Source organism: Gobius niger (assembly GCF_951799975.1).
Source record: "Gobius niger genome assembly, chromosome: 3".
Lineage (NCBI taxonomy): Eukaryota > Metazoa > Chordata > Actinopteri > Gobiiformes > Gobiidae > Gobius > Gobius niger.
In genome coordinates, this window is record NC_136854.1 from 40,317,152 (window position 1) to 40,335,850 (window position 18,699).

Genomic DNA, 18,699 nt, shown 5'->3' on the forward strand with positions numbered 1-18,699 from the left:
AAAAACACTAACCCGGACGTGTCCTGCTCCGTCTCAGCCTGCACCATGTTGCGCAGACTTGCATCAGCCAGAGCCTGGGTGAAGTGCGTGTACGGGGCCATGAAGCAGTAGTGGTAAAGGCCGGGGCGAAGGCTGGACGACCCCAAACGAAGAGCTTTTCCTTGAGAGCGACTGGGGCCACTCAGGACACTCTCATATTGGGATGCCAGGTTGGTGCCGAACAGAGTCTTCAGCAGCTAAAATAGACATGCACATTATACAAACTCTTATACAAGTATTGGGGTTCGATACAGATACCGATACATGTACCAACACTACATGAACCCCCTTCATGTAGCAACAATACATGAATCCCTTTCATGTAGCAACAATATACTGTATGAACCCTCTTTCATGTAGCAACAATACATGAACACTTTCATGTAGCAACAATACATGAACCCCCTTCATGTAGCAACAATACATGAACCCCCTTCATGTACCAACAATACATGAACCACCTTCATGTACCAACAATACATGAACCCCCTTCATGTACCAACAATACATGAAACCCCTTGTTGGTACACAAAGAGAGTTCATGTATTGTTGGTACACGAAGGGGGTTCATGTATTGTTGGTACGCCAATACATGAACCCCCTTCGTGTACCAACAATACATGAACCCCCTTCATGTACAAACAATACATTAAACCCCTTCATGTACAAACAATACATTAAACCCCTTGTTGGTACACGAAGAGAGTTCATGTATTGTTGGTACACGAAGGGGGTTCATGTATTGTTGGTACGCCAATACATGAACCCCCTTCGTGTACCAACAATACATGAACCCCCTTCATGTACAAACAATACATGAACCCCCTTCATGTACAAACAATACATGAACCCCCTTCATGTACCAATAATACATGAACCCCCTTCATGTACAAACAATACATGAACCCCCTTCATGTACCAATAATACATGAACCCCCTTCATGTACCAACAATACATGAACCGCCTTCATGTACCAATAATACATAAACCCCCTTCATGTACCAATAATACATGAACTCCCCTTCATGTACCAACAATACATGAACCACCTTCATGTACCAATAATACATAAACCCCCTTCATGTACCAACAATATATAAACCCCCTTCATGTACCAATAATACATGAACTCCCCTTCATGTACCAATAATACATGAACCCCCTTCATGTATCAACAATACATAAACCCCCTTCATGTACCAATAATACATGAACTCCCCTTCATGTACCAATAATACATGAACCCCCTTCATGTATCAACAATAAATAAACCCCCTTCATGTACCAATAATACATAAACCCCCTTCATGTACCAATAATACGTGAACTCCCCTTCATGTACCAATAATACATAAACCCCCTTCATGTACCAATAATACATAAACCCCCTTCATGTACCAATAATACGTGAACTCCCCTTCATGTACCAATAATACATAAACCCCCTTCATGTACCAATAATACATGAACTCCCCTTCATGTACCAATAATACATGAACTCCCCTTCATGTACCAACAATACATAAACCCCCTTCATGTACCAATAATACATGAACTCCCCTTCATGTACCAACAATACGTGAACTCCCCTTCATGTACCAATAATACGTGAACCCCCTTCATGTACCAACAATACATGAACCCCCTTCATGTACCAACAATATATGAACCCCCTTCATGTACCAACAATATATGAACCCCCTTCATGTACCAATAATACATGAACTCCCCTTCATGTACCAATAATACATGAACCCCCTTCATGTACCAATAATACATGAACTCCCCTTCATGTACCAATAATACATGAACCCCCTTCATGTATCAACAATACATAAACCCCCTTCATGTACCAATAATACATAAACCCCCTTCATGTACCAATAATACGTGAACTCCCCTTCATGTACCAATAATACATAAACCCCCTTCATGTACCAATAATACATGAACTCCCCTTCATGTACCAATAATACATGAACTCCCCTTCATGTACCAACAATACATAAACCCCCTTCATGTACCAATAATACATGAACTCCCCTTCATGTACCAACAATACGTGAACTCCCCTTCATGTACCAATAATACGTGAACCCCCTTCATGTACCAACAATACATGAACCCCCTTCATGTACCAACAATATATGAACCCCCTTCATGTACCAACAATACATGAACTCCCCTTCCTGTACCAATAATACATGAACCCCCTTCATGTACCAACAATACATAAACCCCCTTCATGTACCAATAATACATGAACTCCCCTTCCTGTACCAATAATACATGAACCCCCTTCATGTACCAACAATACATAAACCCCCTTCATGTAGCAATAATACATGAACCCCCTTCATGTAGCAATAATACATAAACCCCCTTCATGTACCAATAATACATGAACCCCCTTCATGTACCAACAATACATGAACCCCCTTCATTGTTGGTACATGAAGGAGGTTAATGGCTGATAGCCGATATTTCAAGATATTCAATGTATGTCTTTGTTTTTAATCTCTCAAATACTCTATAGTTAGAATGTTATGATAGATATCGGTATCGAACACCAAGTATCGTTAAAGTACTGGTATCGGCAAAAATTTAATGATGCGATATTCTAATTTACCAAGTTGTATTCATGTTTAGTAGGTACTTCAGAGTGAGCTTGTTTGATAGACAAAAATCACCAGATTCCAAAATAAAACAAGGTCAGTCTCTATTTCTTAAAGTTCCGAAATAATACGCAAAAGTCTACAACATAAAATAGGTGTTCAAACCTCTGACTGAGCTCTTTCCAGTCCAAAAAACGGGAAGTCTATCACTTTCGGTTCCTAAGATATCGGCCTTTTTAGCCAATATTGGAAATAAACATATATACTGTATATCGGTCGGGGGCTAACACATGTATGGAGCCATCGCACAGGGAAGCCGATGTCTTTACAGCCCCTGTCGGCAGGAACCAGCCTCGCTCTGTGTGGACTCGGGCCGGTTACAGCACACTGCTCAGTGCTGAAACCACAAAGGACCGCCACACCCAATAGAAGACCACGCACTACACATTCACTCACCTGCTGCACGCAAACGGTCGACATGGTTGGCTCCCGGGAGAAGCAGGACTTCAGGTAGCCCAGAATTTCCTCAACACACTTAAGAAACGCACAGAGCATAAAGTTACCACAAAGCAAGAGATACTTAGGATTCGTAAAATTCGTGTAGGTTCAGGAAACAAGAAAGTAATTACACATGTAAGTACAGGTGATTACACATTAAATATTCACATTAGATTTAATAAAGGGGTACAAGGGGTAACAAAGGTGTACACAGCGTCTCACTTTAGATCACACTCAAATGTGTAATTACCTGAACTTATATGTGTATGTACCTGTACTTTAATGTCTGACTACCTGTACTTATATGTGCATGTACCTGTACTTTAATGTCTGACTACCTGTACTTACATGTGTATGTACCTGTACTTTAATGTCTGACTACCTGTACTTATATGTGTATGTACCTGTACTTATGTGTGTATGTACCTGTACTTTAATGTCTGACTACCTGTACTTATATGTGTATGTACCTGTACTTATATGTGTATGTACCTGTACTTTAATGTCTGACTACCTGTACTTATATGTGTATGTACCTGTACTTATATGTGTATGTACCTGTACTTTAATTTGTAATTACCGGTACTTATATATGTGATTACCTGTATAAATATGTGTGTAATTACCTGTACTTTTGTGTAATTACTGATACTTATATGTGTAATTAACTTTACTCATGTGTAATTAACTGTACTTATGTGTAATTACCTGTACTTACATGTGTAATTGCTGATACTTATACATGTAATTACCTGTACACATGTGTAATTAACTGTACTTGTGTAATTAACTGTACACATGTGTAATTACTGATACTTATATGTGTAATTACTGATACTTATATGTGTAATTAACTTTACTCATGTGTAATTAACTGTACTCATGTGTAATTAACTGTACTTATGTGTAATTAACTGTACTTATGTGTAATTAACTGTACTTATGTGTAATTAACTGTACTTATGTGCAATTAACTGTACCTATGTGTAATTAACTGTACTTATGTGTGTAAATACCTGTACTTATATGTGTAATTACTGATACTTATACATGTAATTAACTGTACATATGTGTAATTAACTATACTTATGTGTAATTACCTGTACTTACATGTGTAATTACTGATACTTATACATGTAAATACCTGTACATATGTGTAATTAACTGTACTTATATGTGTAATTACTAATTCTTGTTCCCTGTACCTACACATGGAACTTGTGGGCTCTAAAGTGTTACCTGAATGTAATATTATTGAATATATTATTATATTATTATTTCCTACCTTGCCAATATCAGGCAGGATTGCCAGTTCCAAAAGCTGAGACAAAACATCCAACGCCGCTCGCAGGAAGCCGCCGAACTTTTCCTGGCTGCTGTGCAAATCCAGAGTCACCTGTAATCAAATTCCCACATACAAAGTTGAAACAAGCCGTTTCTTTCACGTGTTTCATAGAAAAGAGAAACATCGAACCTTGTAGTTTGTGTAAGTGGCTTTCAGGACATCGTAAAGCTTGAGGTAGGTGGGCAGGTAGTAGAAGTTGCCAAGAGTGGTGGATTTATTGACGGCTGTGGATCCCGTGTTGTCCGCAGGTCGTCCAGTGTTGGCGTCGCCGCTTTTCTTTGGACTCATGGGCGCAGCACTGGGATCGCTCAGGTCTTTCTCTTTTCCCTTCCTGCGAATGGGGCTCAGAGACGGGGTGTTGGTCAAGGATGGGAGGGTGGCCTGAAGGAGAAGTGTGCACAATCAGCATCGACTTACTGGTGAAGGAATAAAAATATTACACTGAGCAATTTCACACCAGGTTTGATCTTTGATTTAAACTTAAGGTTTTACACCAGGTCGTAAAAGACTGGACAATCTAACTTTCCCTGGAGCGGCCTCTAAGCAGCTCATGAACGGGGACGAAATGAGGATCAAATATTTTAACCTAATAATAGAGATAACAACATGCAGTAGGTCGTTTAGTTTTTGATTTAAATTTCTAATGATCTGAGGGGAGCCACCCTCGCTGTGCTCTCTGTGCTGGACAGAGGAGCTGGAGCTGCTGTCGCGGGAAAGTGGCACAATCAATGCAATACATTTTAAAACCTCTCTGGGCTCTGACTCAGAATAGAATTTAAAACAGCTCTGCTTCTTACAAGTCTCTTCATGGTTTAGCACCAGAGTTCATCTCAAGGCAAGGCAAGGCAAGTTTATTTGTAGAGCACAATTCATACACAAGTGCTTCACAGTTGCATAAACACAAGAAAGCAAGTAGAATCAATAAAAACATCAACATAAAATTAATCAATTACAGATAAAATACTTTCAGTCATATGCACGGGTAAAAAGAACTGTTTTCAGCCTGGATTTGAACATTGTCAGAGTTGAGGCCTGTCTCACGTCCTCATGAAGACTGTTCCAGATTTTAGCTGCATGAAACTGAAACGCAGCCTCACCGTGTTTAGTCCTGACTCTGGGAACCACCAGGAGGCCCCTCCCTGAAGTTCTCAGGGCCCGAGATGGTTCATACGGCTCTAACATGTCAGAGATGTACTTTGGTGCCAAACCATGAAAAGACTTGTACACAAGCAGAGCTGTTTTGAATTCTATTCTCTGAGTGACAGGAAGCCAGTGCAGAGACCGGAGCACTGGACTAATATGGTCGTATTTCCTGGTTCTTGTCAGGACTCGAGCAGCAGCGTTCTGGATGTTCTGCAGCTCTGACAGCTCGTTTAGAGAGGCCAGTGAGCAGCCGTTACAGTCGGCTAACCTGCTGGAGACAAACACATGGATAAGTCTCTCGAAGTCTGGTTTTGACACTATTCCTCTGATCTTAGCAATGTTTTTCAGATGGTAAAAAGCTGCTGATGTTTTTGCTTTGATGTGGCTGTTTAAGTTCAGGTCTGAGTCCTTGATTACTCCTAGATTTCAAACCAGATTTTTTGGTTTTAGAGAGAGAGACTCAAGGTGACTGATAACACTTTGTCTTTGTGCCTGTGGGCCAAAAATCTCTGCCATGTTAGAGCCGTATGAACCATCTCGGGCCCTGAGAACTTCAGGGAGGGGTCCCCGGGTGGTTCCCAGAGTCTGGATTAAACACGGTGAGGCTGCGTTTCAATTTAATGCAGCTAAAATCAGGCAGGAAACAGTTCTACTCGTGCATATGACAACTGAAAGTATTTTATCAGCACTCTTGCCTTTTACTGTAATACATTTTCATGGATTGATTCATATAATTTTAAATAATTGATCGGAAAGTCTGGACTTTTGCTTTCAGACTGAACAAGACCTTTGACCAAACAGCGTTGATCAAAGAGCGCTCTGTTTGATTTGAACCCCGGCCCGTGGGAGCGTGACCATCTGGGACTTTAGACCAAACCAATAGGTGTAAAAAGCGCCCTAAAGCGTTAGGATTTACCTTTACAGCTTGCCAAGGCGGTGTGTCGTCTAACACATGTGCACAGATGCTGAGTATTTTTAACAAGTGAGAAAAAAGCTGTTCCACAATGACCACAAGGGAGCGCTCAGACAGTGCGGCCCAGGGCTCCTCCACCTTCGAGCCTGTGCTGGTGTTTGGATTCCCCGCTTCATCTTCACCTGTCCAGGGGTTCCGCATGCATTTAGGAGACACAGCTGGCGAAAAAAACAAAAGAGGGTAGGGCTGTGCAATTAATCGAAATTCGATTACGATTTCGATTACAACAATAAACGATTACAAAATTAGCATAATCGCAAAAAATCGATTATAATTTTTTTTTTTTTTTTTCACTTTTTTTTTCACTTTTTTTTTCTAATTTTAAATTTTGGGATTTTTGTCACTTTTTTGCTGGATTTTTGTCTTTTTTTTATGGATTTTTGTAATTTTTTTTATGGATTTTTGTCTTTTTTTTAATGGATTTTTTTCATTTTTTTAATGTTTTTTTGTAATTTTTTTTAATGTTTTTTTTGTCACTTTTTTGCTGGATTTTTGTCTTTTTTTGATTGATTTTTGTCATTTTTTTAATGGATTTTTGTCTTTTTTTAATGGATTTTTGTCTTTTTTTATGGATTTTTGTCATTTTTTATGGATTTTTGTCATTTTTTTGATGGTTTTTTTGTCATTTTTTTGCTGGATTTTTGTCTTTTTTTGATTGATTTTTGTCATTTTTTTAATGGATTTTTTTCTTTTTTTATGGATTTTTGTCATTTTTTTGATGGTTTTTTGTCATTTTTTTGATGTTTTTTTTGTCATTTTTTTGATGTTTTTTTGTTACTTTTTTGCTGGATTTTTGTCATTTTTTTGCTGGATTTTTGTCATTTTTTTGCTGGATTTTTGTCATTTTTTTGATGGATTTTTTTCTTTTTTTGATGTTTTTTTGTCACTTTTTTGCTGGATTTTTGTCCTTTTTTGATGGATTCTTGTCATTTTTTTTAAATGTTTTTTGTCCTTTTTTTATGGATTTTTGTCATTTTTTTAAATGTTTTTTTGGTCATTTTTTTTGATAGATTTTTGTCATTTTTTTAAATGTTTTTTTGTCATTTTTTGCTGGATTTTTGTCACTTTTTTGATGGATTTTTTTAAAGGTAACAAATAATCGTTTGAATAATCGTGATTTCAATTATGACAAAAGTAATCGTGATTATTATTTTTTCAATAATCGAGCAGCCCTAAAAGAGGGCATTTATTTATATGAAATTATAGTATTAAAATCCTTGTGTAACTATCACCTACCAGCAAGGAAATTCCCCGCGAGTAAAAGTGCGTCCTGGTGCGCAGAGAGATCCAAAGGAAACCAGGCAGACGAGAGTAAAGAAAGCACCATGTTGGCCATTCCCACAACCAGGGTTTTCTTCTCCGAGTCGGGTGCAGTGGTGGATGAAGATGCTGGTGCGTTGCTGCTGGAGTGAGATAAGCTGCAATAAGAAAAGTCCATATTGTCGATTACTTACCGTGCAGGCTTTGTGTGAAAAGAGTAATGTAAAATCGAGTCCTTGCCTGTGGGTCCTGCCCCTGCTTCGGTTCAAACTCGCCCGAGAAGCGAGAGTAGAACCGGCGCTCACGTAGCCACAGTGCCAGCCTGTGCCCCAGCTGCACACGGGATACTTCGAGGCCATTAGACACAGAGCCTCACAACAACCGAACTACGAGAAGAAAAAGGTTTAGGGACATTGATGAGAAGGTTAAATCTTGCAGGACACTCAGCAAAGCCTTTACCGTAAGGGCTCTAGAGGTAGAGGTGGTGAACGCGTGAGAGACGGCAGTGATGACTCTGGACAAGTTGTTCTCCAGAGTGACATCGGACACGGTATTTGACAGACTGTAGCCTCTGTATGTCCTTTAATTGAAAAAAAGATCATTAGTTTTACGCTCGATAATGTTTAATCTACATAATACAACACAATTAGGGCTGGACAATTAACAACATTTTAGTCTAATCGTGATTTTAATAAAAGACTTATTTAATCATCTCAAGAACCATCGTCCCTCAAAGAAAGCTGCAGAAAGACTCGACATCTGTGGAGAGATGTAAAAGAATCCGGACGCAAACCCAGGGAATCCCTCGAAGAAACAGGAAGCGGCAAGCGACAGCAAGAGAAGAGGATCGGGAGAATTTAACAATAAACTCGTGCTAACTCGTCTAATGGGCAAAGCAGAGACTCACAAGGAGCCATCTGAGGATCACGGAAAATATTTGTGCAAGCATTCACCTTCGAGAGGAAAACTATTGTTTATTTTGGATCGCTGTAGCTGAAAGAAGCAGCGTGAAGTGGATTAGCTGGACTTCTGACAGTGAATTGTTAAGTTAAGTCTTTTATACTAGTGAATGCGCTGTTTACTAGTATTTCTTTATGTACATAATAAGTCGTTGGCGCTCCACTCCGTGAAGTCGTGGCCGGGTGAGGGGACCGCGCCGCACACGAACTGCTCTCACTGTCTGCTTCTGACATTCTACAAACAATCCACTTATTTGCAGTTCCTTTGCAGATGTTTTCGTGTGAGATCGATGGGGATCAGTGGTTTCGCTGGGGATAATTTCTCTCCTTCATTTTGACGGGCAGGGTTATAAAATATCTGTCATGAGCTATTTTTATCCTTCATGAATGAATCACCTATTATAAGTATTTTTTAACCCTTTACTGACGTAGGTCATTTTGATTCACTCGCCTGGAAAATGACGTCTCCAAATTAAAACCATTGCTGTTAATGTCCCTTATGGAATTTATATAATTCTTTTGCACGTGAATCTCTAGTTGTAGCCACAACAATCAGTATGACTATCAGTGCCACTATTGGCAAGTTATCAACTACAGTACTGAATAAACTAATAATTTTCTTCATCCTCGCCTAAATGTTTTGATGAAAATAAAGGTCCACAGCTGCAATAGATTGGTGGGAACCAAAACACACTCTGGGCCTATAAAAATAATTAAAAATTTACATGGATATGTCCATGCGTTTTATAGGGGGACCTTTGTCTTACCAAAATCTATCATTTTGACTAGTAACATGTCCGGCAATGTGACTGTGGTGCGTATAGGTATGGATTGGATGGTGCAGGTTCCGTGGGCGGGACGTAGCTTCTTTAAAGGAATAGGCCACCGTTTTAACATACTGAGATATGTTCTTAGCTTAGCTTTGACGAGTTCTTTAGGACCTGTCTGGTCTTCCCCCGTGCCTTCAATCACGTAAACACAGCGCAAACGGCGTTAGCATTTAGCCTATCCTGCTCTCCACTATAGCTCCAAAACAGTCAAACGGTCAAGATAGAAGCTACCAAGCTCTTCCACGTTTTCCTTATTTAAATATGGTTAGGTGAAGTGTTACACTACAAAGTATAATACACAAAATTAAACAATGTGGATTTTCTAAGCGGGGGGGAACTATATTGTAAGGCGTAATAATACCAGGAGTAGTGCGAAATCCGCGCAGTAATCTTCACTTTACTGTGTGGATGCCAAACTACTCCTGGTATTATTACGCCTTACAATATAGTTCCCCCTTTTATCCGCTTAGAAAATCCACATTGTTTAATTTTGTGTAATTATACTTTGTAGTGGAACACTTCACGTAACCATATTTAAATAGGGAAAACGTGGAAGAGCTTGGTAGCTTCTATCTTGACCTGTTTTGGAGCTATAGAGGAGAGAGGGAGAGGCTAAATGCTAACGCCGTCTGCGCTGTGTTTACGTGACTGAAGGCACGGGTGAAGACCAGACAGGTCCTAAAGAACTCGTCAAAGCTAAGGTAAGAACATATCTCAGTGTGTAAAAACGGTGGCCTATTCACTTAAAAGGTTTTTACATAGCCTATATATAGGCTGCATATTGTGTATGTTAGGAAAAAAGTGAGATCGCTGGATAAATGGAGTTAAACTAAACAGCTGAACAATCACGGAACACACATTTTGCTATGTGTATGAACTCATGCATAAAAGTCTCAGAACAAATTGAGAACGATGAATATGAAGAAAATGTTTTGTTTTTTTCAAAATTGCCCAGCCCTAAATATAAATATAAATGACACTTGAATATTACTTTTACTGCGTGGTTACCTTGTGATTGTGCTGGCTGTGAGCTGGGAGGGGGGCTGTGTTTCATGCATCAGTAGCTGTAGGTAAACTGAACTCTGGTCTCGAGCCACAGCCACCACGGGATCAGCTTGTCCCTGATCACAGTCATAAAATAATCGAGCGACAAGCCTAAAAACAACGGAGAGGCATCAATACACCGCACACACAAAAACACTACAGCTTCCTTAGTTAATGAGCAAAATGATACTGCATAAGTGAAAGTACCTGCTAACAGCGGAAGCTGCCACATGTCTCACTCTGGGGTCGTCGTCTCCCAAAAGACCGATGACGACATCATGTAGGACCCGTTCCTGCAAGTCCAGTCTCTACAATGAAGAACAAGAAGGTTTAGTGATTAAATACTCATTCTAAAACATTAACCATGAGACGTTTGGATAAATTACCCCACTGTAGTGATGGTCTCCTTTATGCAAATCTTCAGTTTTCCTCTCAAGATAGTTAATTATTCTAAATGCACACATACAGTCTTGTTATATAATCTCTATACAGGTCGAGGGCTGGGTACCATTACATGTACTTAGATACCAGTACTTTAAAGGTGCATTATGCAACTTTTTATGTGGGAACAAAAGTTGATATTTGTGTGCAATTGAACTTGTAGTGACCTTGCAGCATCACAGCGCTCTCTACCACGCTCTATGATCAATTGTTTGGAATGTTTTCTCTGCTGACGGAGCCTCTCACCAGAAAACCTGCAAAACAATGAGTTCTGGAGCGTTGTGGAGAGCACCGTGATGGGCGCCATGCTGACCACTCTACAGCTGCTGGGTCACTACAAGGTCAAATGGAAACTTTTTTTTCCCGCATGAAATGCATGCATAATGCAGCATTAACGATACTTGGTTTTCAATACCGATACAAAAATATTTGTCGTCTAGGGCCAGAAAACAATAATGTGTGAAAGATCTGCAAATTTACAGTATCTCCAATGTTAAGTAATGTGTAAAAAATGGGGAATAATTTGAGAAAAAAATGGGGAAATTGTTGCAAAAATATGTGAAAAGGGGGAGAAATTGGAAAATATTAGTAAAAAAAATTGAAAAAATAAAAAAAATTACAAATTGAAAAAAAAAAAAAGGGGGCAAAAATGAGAAAAAAAGGGTATAATGGGATAAACATCAGAGAAAAAAGATTGGGGCAAAAATGAGAAAATGTAAAAAAAAAAGAAAAAACAGGAAGAAAATGGACCAAAATATGAAAATGGGGAGGAATGTAAAATATTAGTAAAAAATAAATTACCCCCCAAAAAATAGGGGAGAAAAAAAAAATGAAAATAAATAAATAAATAAATAAAATGGCGCAAAAAAAAAAAAAAAAAAAAAAAGGGGAAAATGAGAGAGAAAAAAAAAAGGGCACAATTTTCTCGGGGGAAACAAAAATGATTAAAAAAAAAAATCTATATTTGATCTGAAACAACCAAATCACTTCCTGTAATGCTGTCCCTGGACCAACAGTATCAAAACTTGGATCCAAAATACACAAATCTTTTTCCCCCTAACCCAGACTGGTATCATTCATCGGCACCCAGCACTAAACAGGTCATGGTTAACAGTTTCCACAATCCAATATCTTCACAATACCTGAAGTCAATGTCGGCCACAGTTTCTAAGAGCTCCGTTCGAACGAGCCAATAGGAAGACTCCCTTAGAGCGAGGAGGTGGATCAGCAGCTGCAGTCCGAGCTCACTCAGCGTGCTCTTACACAAAGTCATGATGCAGTGCTGAAACAGACGCCGTTTAGACACGACAATAAGAAACAATGTGGCGCAGAGACTATACTTACTCTCACGGCACAACAAGCCATCTTACAGGTGACGGACGATTCATCCTTCAGGGTTTTCTGGATCAACGGCACCAAGTCCACCAGGGACAGAGGGTTACCTGAACAAGCGGTAGACGTCACAAAATAATCTTTATATTAGAGGTGAAACGTGGACACATGAACCGACCTGTTGCACTCTGAACGCTGGCCTGCCAGGTTTGTAAGTTGTAGCGTGTTTTGGTGAGAGTGGCGTGTATAATGGCTCCGCACAGGATCGCGGTGGCCCCTCGGATCTGAGGGTCCCCGTGGTCAAAGAGGCAGAGCACGTCGCTGATGTACTGCTGCTCTGTAACGGCAGAAAAAAAATAAAAAATTCAAAGTCAGAAAATTAAAATACGAGATCAGCGGAGCTTCACTCAACTCCTGATTAGACCCGTCCAGCCAGTTCTTACCGAGTGTTTACAAGGGCTTGAAATTCCCAGTTATTTGCAATGTTCCGGTTACGGCAGTTTTCAGGATATGGTGTTTATATGTCACTGAGAAATCGGTAAACTCAAATCTCTTAATCTCTCAAATAAGGAAACCCGGCTTTTCGACTCCTGTTTGCGTCCAGAGGAAAACCAGCCACCTTGTTACTGTCACTGATAGTTTCGCATAAATCCAAATTACGACTTTCCATCTTAAATATTCACTACTTTTAGTTCTTTCATGGTTAAAATAAAAAACACAGTCTCCTCTTCACTCCAGAAACGGGAGTTCTTTGGACAAGCGTCCGCCATGTTTATTTACAGTGAACGCCGCATGTGCAAGAAATGGGAAGCTTCTTAAAGGGGCTAGACGCTAGTTGGCAATTTTATACTCACTACTGCCACCTCAGGTCATACGTGTAACTGCACCTTCTATAATAAGCGCGTGCATGACGGCACTTCGGACCCGAATTAAGGCGAGACACTGCAGGTGAATAGGGGGGAAAAATAAATGTAGAGATGTCAATTTGAAACTTTTGCTGAACATCACAGATATAAATATGGCCAAAATTGCCTATATTTTGGGCAACGAAATCAAAATAATGAATTGAGCCAGATTAAAATTCATGGTTTTATTTTATTGACATATTAGTAACTAAGATTTTTTCTGAGGGGATTTGGGATATTTTGTTTAGTTTTTCAATAAACTAATCATCAGTGAAAAAATCTGTAAAAACTCAAATTCCACCTGTTTTTTTGGTTTCAAAGCTGAATAAATCAGGCTAGGAATTAGATATTAAAAAATCCCTCAGAAAAAACCTTCAAAATATTGTTAGGTCTCAGACTGTAAAGTTTGGAGTCTGTGGGAGCTTCTATAAGGGCTCAGGCTCTGCCCGAGTGCAGCTTCTCTCATTCAGAGAAAACCAGCCCTGAAGTTTTGTAGCGAGTGCTCATGCTCGGCCCGTTCTTCCGCTTTTCCGCACCAGCGTCTCGTAGGAGGAAAAATACCATATTTGGGTGAAAGCGTCATCACGGGGACCCTTAGCAGGACACGTGGATGTAAAATCTGTCAATATTTATGAATGAAAACCCGCTTGAAAGACGGCGTTTCTACGCGGCGCAGCAGCTACTTCCGGGTTGCCCCCACCTCGCAGACAAAACATCATAAAATTAACATCATGTGGGTGAGTTTTGTCATTTTTATATCTGACATGAAAACTAAGATGTAAAGGGAGGAAAATAAATAAAAATCTCCACTTCGACCACTGCGTGAAAAATCAATACTTTCACCTGCCGTGTCTCGCCTTAACACCTTTCTGAGTGACAGTGCAGGATTTTAGAGGCAGTTGTGGTGAACAGGTCTGGGCTCATTCTACACATTAGGACATGGCTGGAACATGTAGGGGGAGGAAAATACATAATTTTAACATCTTTAAACTCCGTATAGTCACTTTAAAACCGTAAAATTGCATATACATGTTGTTATATCCCGGTTACTGACTGAAAATCCCAGCCAGAAAATCCTTGTTTCTCAAAACCGGGAAACTGTGTTTACATGATCAAAGATTTAGTTCAGTTTAGTTTATTTGTGCAGTTGAAATTCTGCTCAAAAGGAGTGGGCCGAAGCAAAAGCTTATAAACGCCCACCCCCGAGATACAAACCCGGAATATGAATAACTCCCGATAATAACCAGGAAACTCGAGCCCTTGTAAACACACTCACTGTGCTGTGCATTTAGGAAAATATGTAGGTCTGCTGCTTATTCACTCTTGCAAAAGAGATTATTAATCTCAATGAGTTTTTTACCTGGTTAAATAAAGGTTAAATAATTCAGAAAAATGTCATTCGGAGATGTGAAAGGCTGCAATGTTAACTTTTAAGTGTTATATTTGGGGCCGATATATTATTTTCCGATTAATAATTTACATAAGGTTTAATGCTATTCAAAATATTAATCGAAATTAATCACACTTCACTTTAACCCGCAATTTTCTCACATTTTTGAAGCGTTTTTGTCTCTTTTTGTCACGTTTGTCATTTTTTTTTTTACTTTTCATTGCTTTTTTGTCAGGTTTTCATCCATGGTCTTAGAAAACTTGCACAAATATCTTCTGTGTCAGATATTTGTGCAGGGTGATGTGAAAGGCTGATGAAACGGTGCTGTTTTTGTGTGGTACCTTCTACTGGGATGCCGTCCAGCGGTTCCAAGTAGAGGGAGTTGAAGAAGGCTTCAGGATGCAGAGCAGCAGCGCCTCCCACACAGCTGATCGCCAACGCCTTCACACTCACTCGCACTTCTTTGTCAGGTACAAGGCCTGTTCAAAACATGCACAATGTCTTTATTTATTCATTTATTTTAGGCAGTCAGCACAAACGTCAACACACAACATTAAAAAAGATCACCAACTCTGCCCGAAAGGGAGTGGGAGGATGATAACGAACAATAACAATAAGTAAAGGCTAGAAGGACGTCAAAAATAAAATGGGTTTACCTTTCTTTTGTCCACTTAGCAAGAAGGAAGCAGCAAGAAGTCGCACACAGTGAACTAACGGTTCCTTATCTTGGTCTGTGTAATGTCCAATTGGACCTTTTATCCGTGATGGCTGTAAAACAGTACAATAAAGCAAACTTGTCATTTTTCTGACGTGGTGATTTCACTTTAAAGCTGCATTATGCGACTTTTGAAGCCATCCATCCATCCATTTTTTAGCTCTATCGTAGCTCTATCGTAGCTCTATCGTAGCTCTATCGTGGCTCTATCATGGCTCTATCGTCGCTCTATCGTCGCTCTATCATAGCTCTATCATAGCTCTATCATAGCTCTATCATAGCTCTATCATAGCTCTATCATAGCTCTATCATAGCTCTATCATAGCTCTATCATAGCTCTATCATAGCTCTATCATAGCTCTATCATAGCTCTATCAAAGCTCTATCAAAGCTCTATCATAGCTCTATCATAACTATCACATCTCTATCATAACTCTATCATAAGTAGGTGGTCGTTGTCATCTCTGACTGAGCTCTTTCCAGTGCAAAAAACAGGAAGTCCCTTATCACATTTGGTTTCCGGCTTTTTGAGCCAATATTGAAAATACCCAAATATCGGTCCGATATATCGGTCGGGCCCTAACAACTATAACACATGTATGGAGCCATCGCACAGGGAAGCCGATGTCTTTACAGCCCCTGTCGGCAGGAACCAGCCTCGCTCTGTGTGGACTCGGGCCGGCCACAGCACACTGCTCAGTGCTGAAACCACAAAGGACCGCCACACCCAACAGAAAACCTAAACTATTCAATTATTAGACAGTTCACATGAGTTCAACAACAAATGTATTTATTATTGTTAATCTATATAGTTATTCAAGTAACAGAGGCAAAGTGCATTTATAGCTATTTAAGCTTTCAAGTGTTTTAGGAACTCTGATCACTCATGTAACCTGTAGAGTTCATTAAACAGTAATAATAATGCCATATTTATAGAAAAGTAAAAAATAAATAAAGCAAAAGGGCCATAAAACAATAAAACATCGCCTTTAAGTGTTTAACAATGGACTCTGTGTTTAACAATTGACTCAAGTGACTTCCTGTTTCGATCTAGCACACAAAAATAAAAGCACCATCTCATTCATTAGTTCAGCAGTTCATTAGTTAAATTTTCTTTCTGCTCCTGTGTGCTTTATTTTGGCGTGCTGGAGCAAAACAGGAAGTCATTTCTTGGCCGGCGTTGTTGTGAGTTCAAGTTATGCACAGAGTCAATTGCTGTAAACAGAAATCAAAGTGTCATTTCTCATCTTGACGAGGGTTAGGGTTATTTTGGGCTGGCGTGGGCTTTTATTTCGGAATAAAAGTCGCATAATGCAGCTTTAAGTGTGTCTGTCATTCGTAGTTACCTTGTTGTCGGGCTCTGGTTCTGTTGGTTCTTCCTTTGGTATGAAGCGGTCCACGCTACTGTCCGAGCCCTGGCGGTTGTGACCACGCCCATCGAAAAGGTGAGGCTTACTCAGAGCTGCACGACAGAACATCTGCCATTTAGTTTCAGTAGAGATACAAGTATTCAAGTATACAACTTAGGGATGTCACGATTCTACATTTTTGAGTCACGATTATTGTGAGGAGAAATACTGAGATTTCACGATTATTCACGATTATCGAAATTAAGGAAGAAAATACTGAGAATTTGTCAAAACCTTCACATTACTGTCTAAATATTCACACAAAACAAGCAAGACAATATATGATATTCGGCATTTGCACGGTTTCAATTTAGTTTTTACTGCAATATATGGTTCCTTTTGGGACTCTTCCTTTATGAAAATGGTTATAGATTCTTATATATATAACAAATCTAATATATCATTACGGAGTACGTGACAATACGCCCGCCGTATCAAGGCACTTTTATCAAACGGCATCGCTGGATTCGCCCATATATGGTCATGTTTGGAAACAGTTAAGGGGGAAAACAATTGAGAAAAATCAAAACTTTCTCCAATTATTCAAAAACTACTTTAACAATTGCTGAATTATGAATATAGTTTTCTACTAAATAAATATACAAAGACATGGGGATGAGCAAAGTCGTTCAACAGCCCATAAACACATAAATAATGGAGAATGCTAACATGATGCTACATGTGCTAATGGTAACGCTAGCAATAGCTACGACTGCCGTTTTTTCACTTCTGCTGAAAAATCTGCTGTGAATAAACATCCATATGCATCCGATTTTGACTTGCCTTTATTTATATGTGATAAATAAGTTAAACTTGGCTAAAAAGTGTGAAAAACGGGTTCCCAGAGGATTCTATTTTCCCCCTTCTATGACGCGAAGTCGTCTGTATCTTTAGTCTTTATTCAGAATGTATCACGAACGTAACTACTACAAAAAAGGGTTAAATTGCACAAAACTAAGGCATTCATAATGTTGAATAAGCTCAGAGTGCAAATTCAGAATATTCAGAAAATATCTTGCATCATGAAAACTCCATCGCGATACACTTGAATCGCAATACGTATCGCATTGTGAACTCTGTATCAGGATACTAATCATATCATGAAGTTTTTGGCAATAACCAGCCCTACGATTAGCCTACCTGCAATAACCGCAGTAATTGTAGAACCCGGTTAGTCCTGACATCACTAAATTGTTTTACAGTGGAAAGTGCTTTGACTTTCTGTATCACCTGTTGGTTTCGGGGCCATGACTTGAGGCGCGAAAGAACTCCCTTAGGAAAATATGTCGCAAGCAAAATCCTAGGTGTTCCTATGAAGGGTCTGCAGGACATTTATTTTGCTTGAGCTCTAGATAAAGCAAACATAATATCATCGGACTCAAAACGTCCTCTGTTTAGAGAGTTTGAGTTGCTCCCCTCAGGTCGAAGGTACCGGTGCCTCGCCCTGTCTAAAAACAGGACCAGGCAATAAACAATATGAAGTAACCAACAGTGATTTTTCTGGTCTTTTTTTGGTCTGTAAATGCAGTAAATTAAAATAACTGCCTTGTATGAAATTGCTCTCTCAAAATGGCTGTAGCGAATGTCTTGAAACAGGCCTCTGTCTCTTTAAAGGGGCTGGATGCAAGTTGGCCATTTTATACTCACTACTGCCACCTCAGGCCATATGTGTAACTGCACCTTCTATATTAAGCTCGTGCATGACGGCAATTCGGGCCGAAGTGACACCTTTTTGAGTGACAGTGCAGGATTTTAGAGGCAGTTGTGGTGAACAGGTCTGGGCTCATTCTACACATTAGG

At 39.5% G+C, this 18,699-nt stretch overlaps 1 protein-coding gene across 9 annotated transcripts in view; it reads right to left on the bottom strand.

Annotated features, from left to right (window-relative positions):
• Window positions 1-18,699, bottom strand: part of htt (huntingtin) — a 58,309-nt gene that overhangs the window by 30,833 nt on the left and 8,777 nt on the right. For all 9 annotated transcript variants that reach the window (XM_079553225.1, XM_079553222.1, XM_079553221.1 and 6 more), the window contains 17 exons: window positions 16,837-16,952; window positions 15,432-15,543; window positions 15,117-15,254; window positions 12,659-12,817; window positions 12,493-12,590; window positions 12,291-12,430; window positions 11,094-11,157; window positions 10,915-11,015; window positions 10,672-10,818; window positions 8,334-8,454; window positions 8,115-8,260; window positions 7,851-8,032; window positions 6,558-6,772; window positions 4,628-4,879; window positions 4,439-4,549; window positions 3,112-3,189; window positions 13-236 (listed from right to left, as the gene is read on the bottom strand). In XM_079553225.1, coding sequence (XP_079409351.1) covers window positions 13-236; window positions 3,112-3,189; window positions 4,439-4,549; window positions 4,628-4,879; window positions 6,558-6,772; window positions 7,851-8,032; window positions 8,115-8,260; window positions 8,334-8,454; window positions 10,672-10,818; window positions 10,915-11,015; window positions 11,094-11,157; window positions 12,291-12,430; window positions 12,493-12,590; window positions 12,659-12,817; window positions 15,117-15,254; window positions 15,432-15,543; window positions 16,837-16,952 — 2,404 coding nt within the window. The remainder of the gene's footprint in view (window positions 1-12; window positions 237-3,111; window positions 3,190-4,438; window positions 4,550-4,627; window positions 4,880-6,557; window positions 6,773-7,850; window positions 8,033-8,114; window positions 8,261-8,333; window positions 8,455-10,671; window positions 10,819-10,914; window positions 11,016-11,093; window positions 11,158-12,290; window positions 12,431-12,492; window positions 12,591-12,658; window positions 12,818-15,116; window positions 15,255-15,431; window positions 15,544-16,836; window positions 16,953-18,699) is intronic.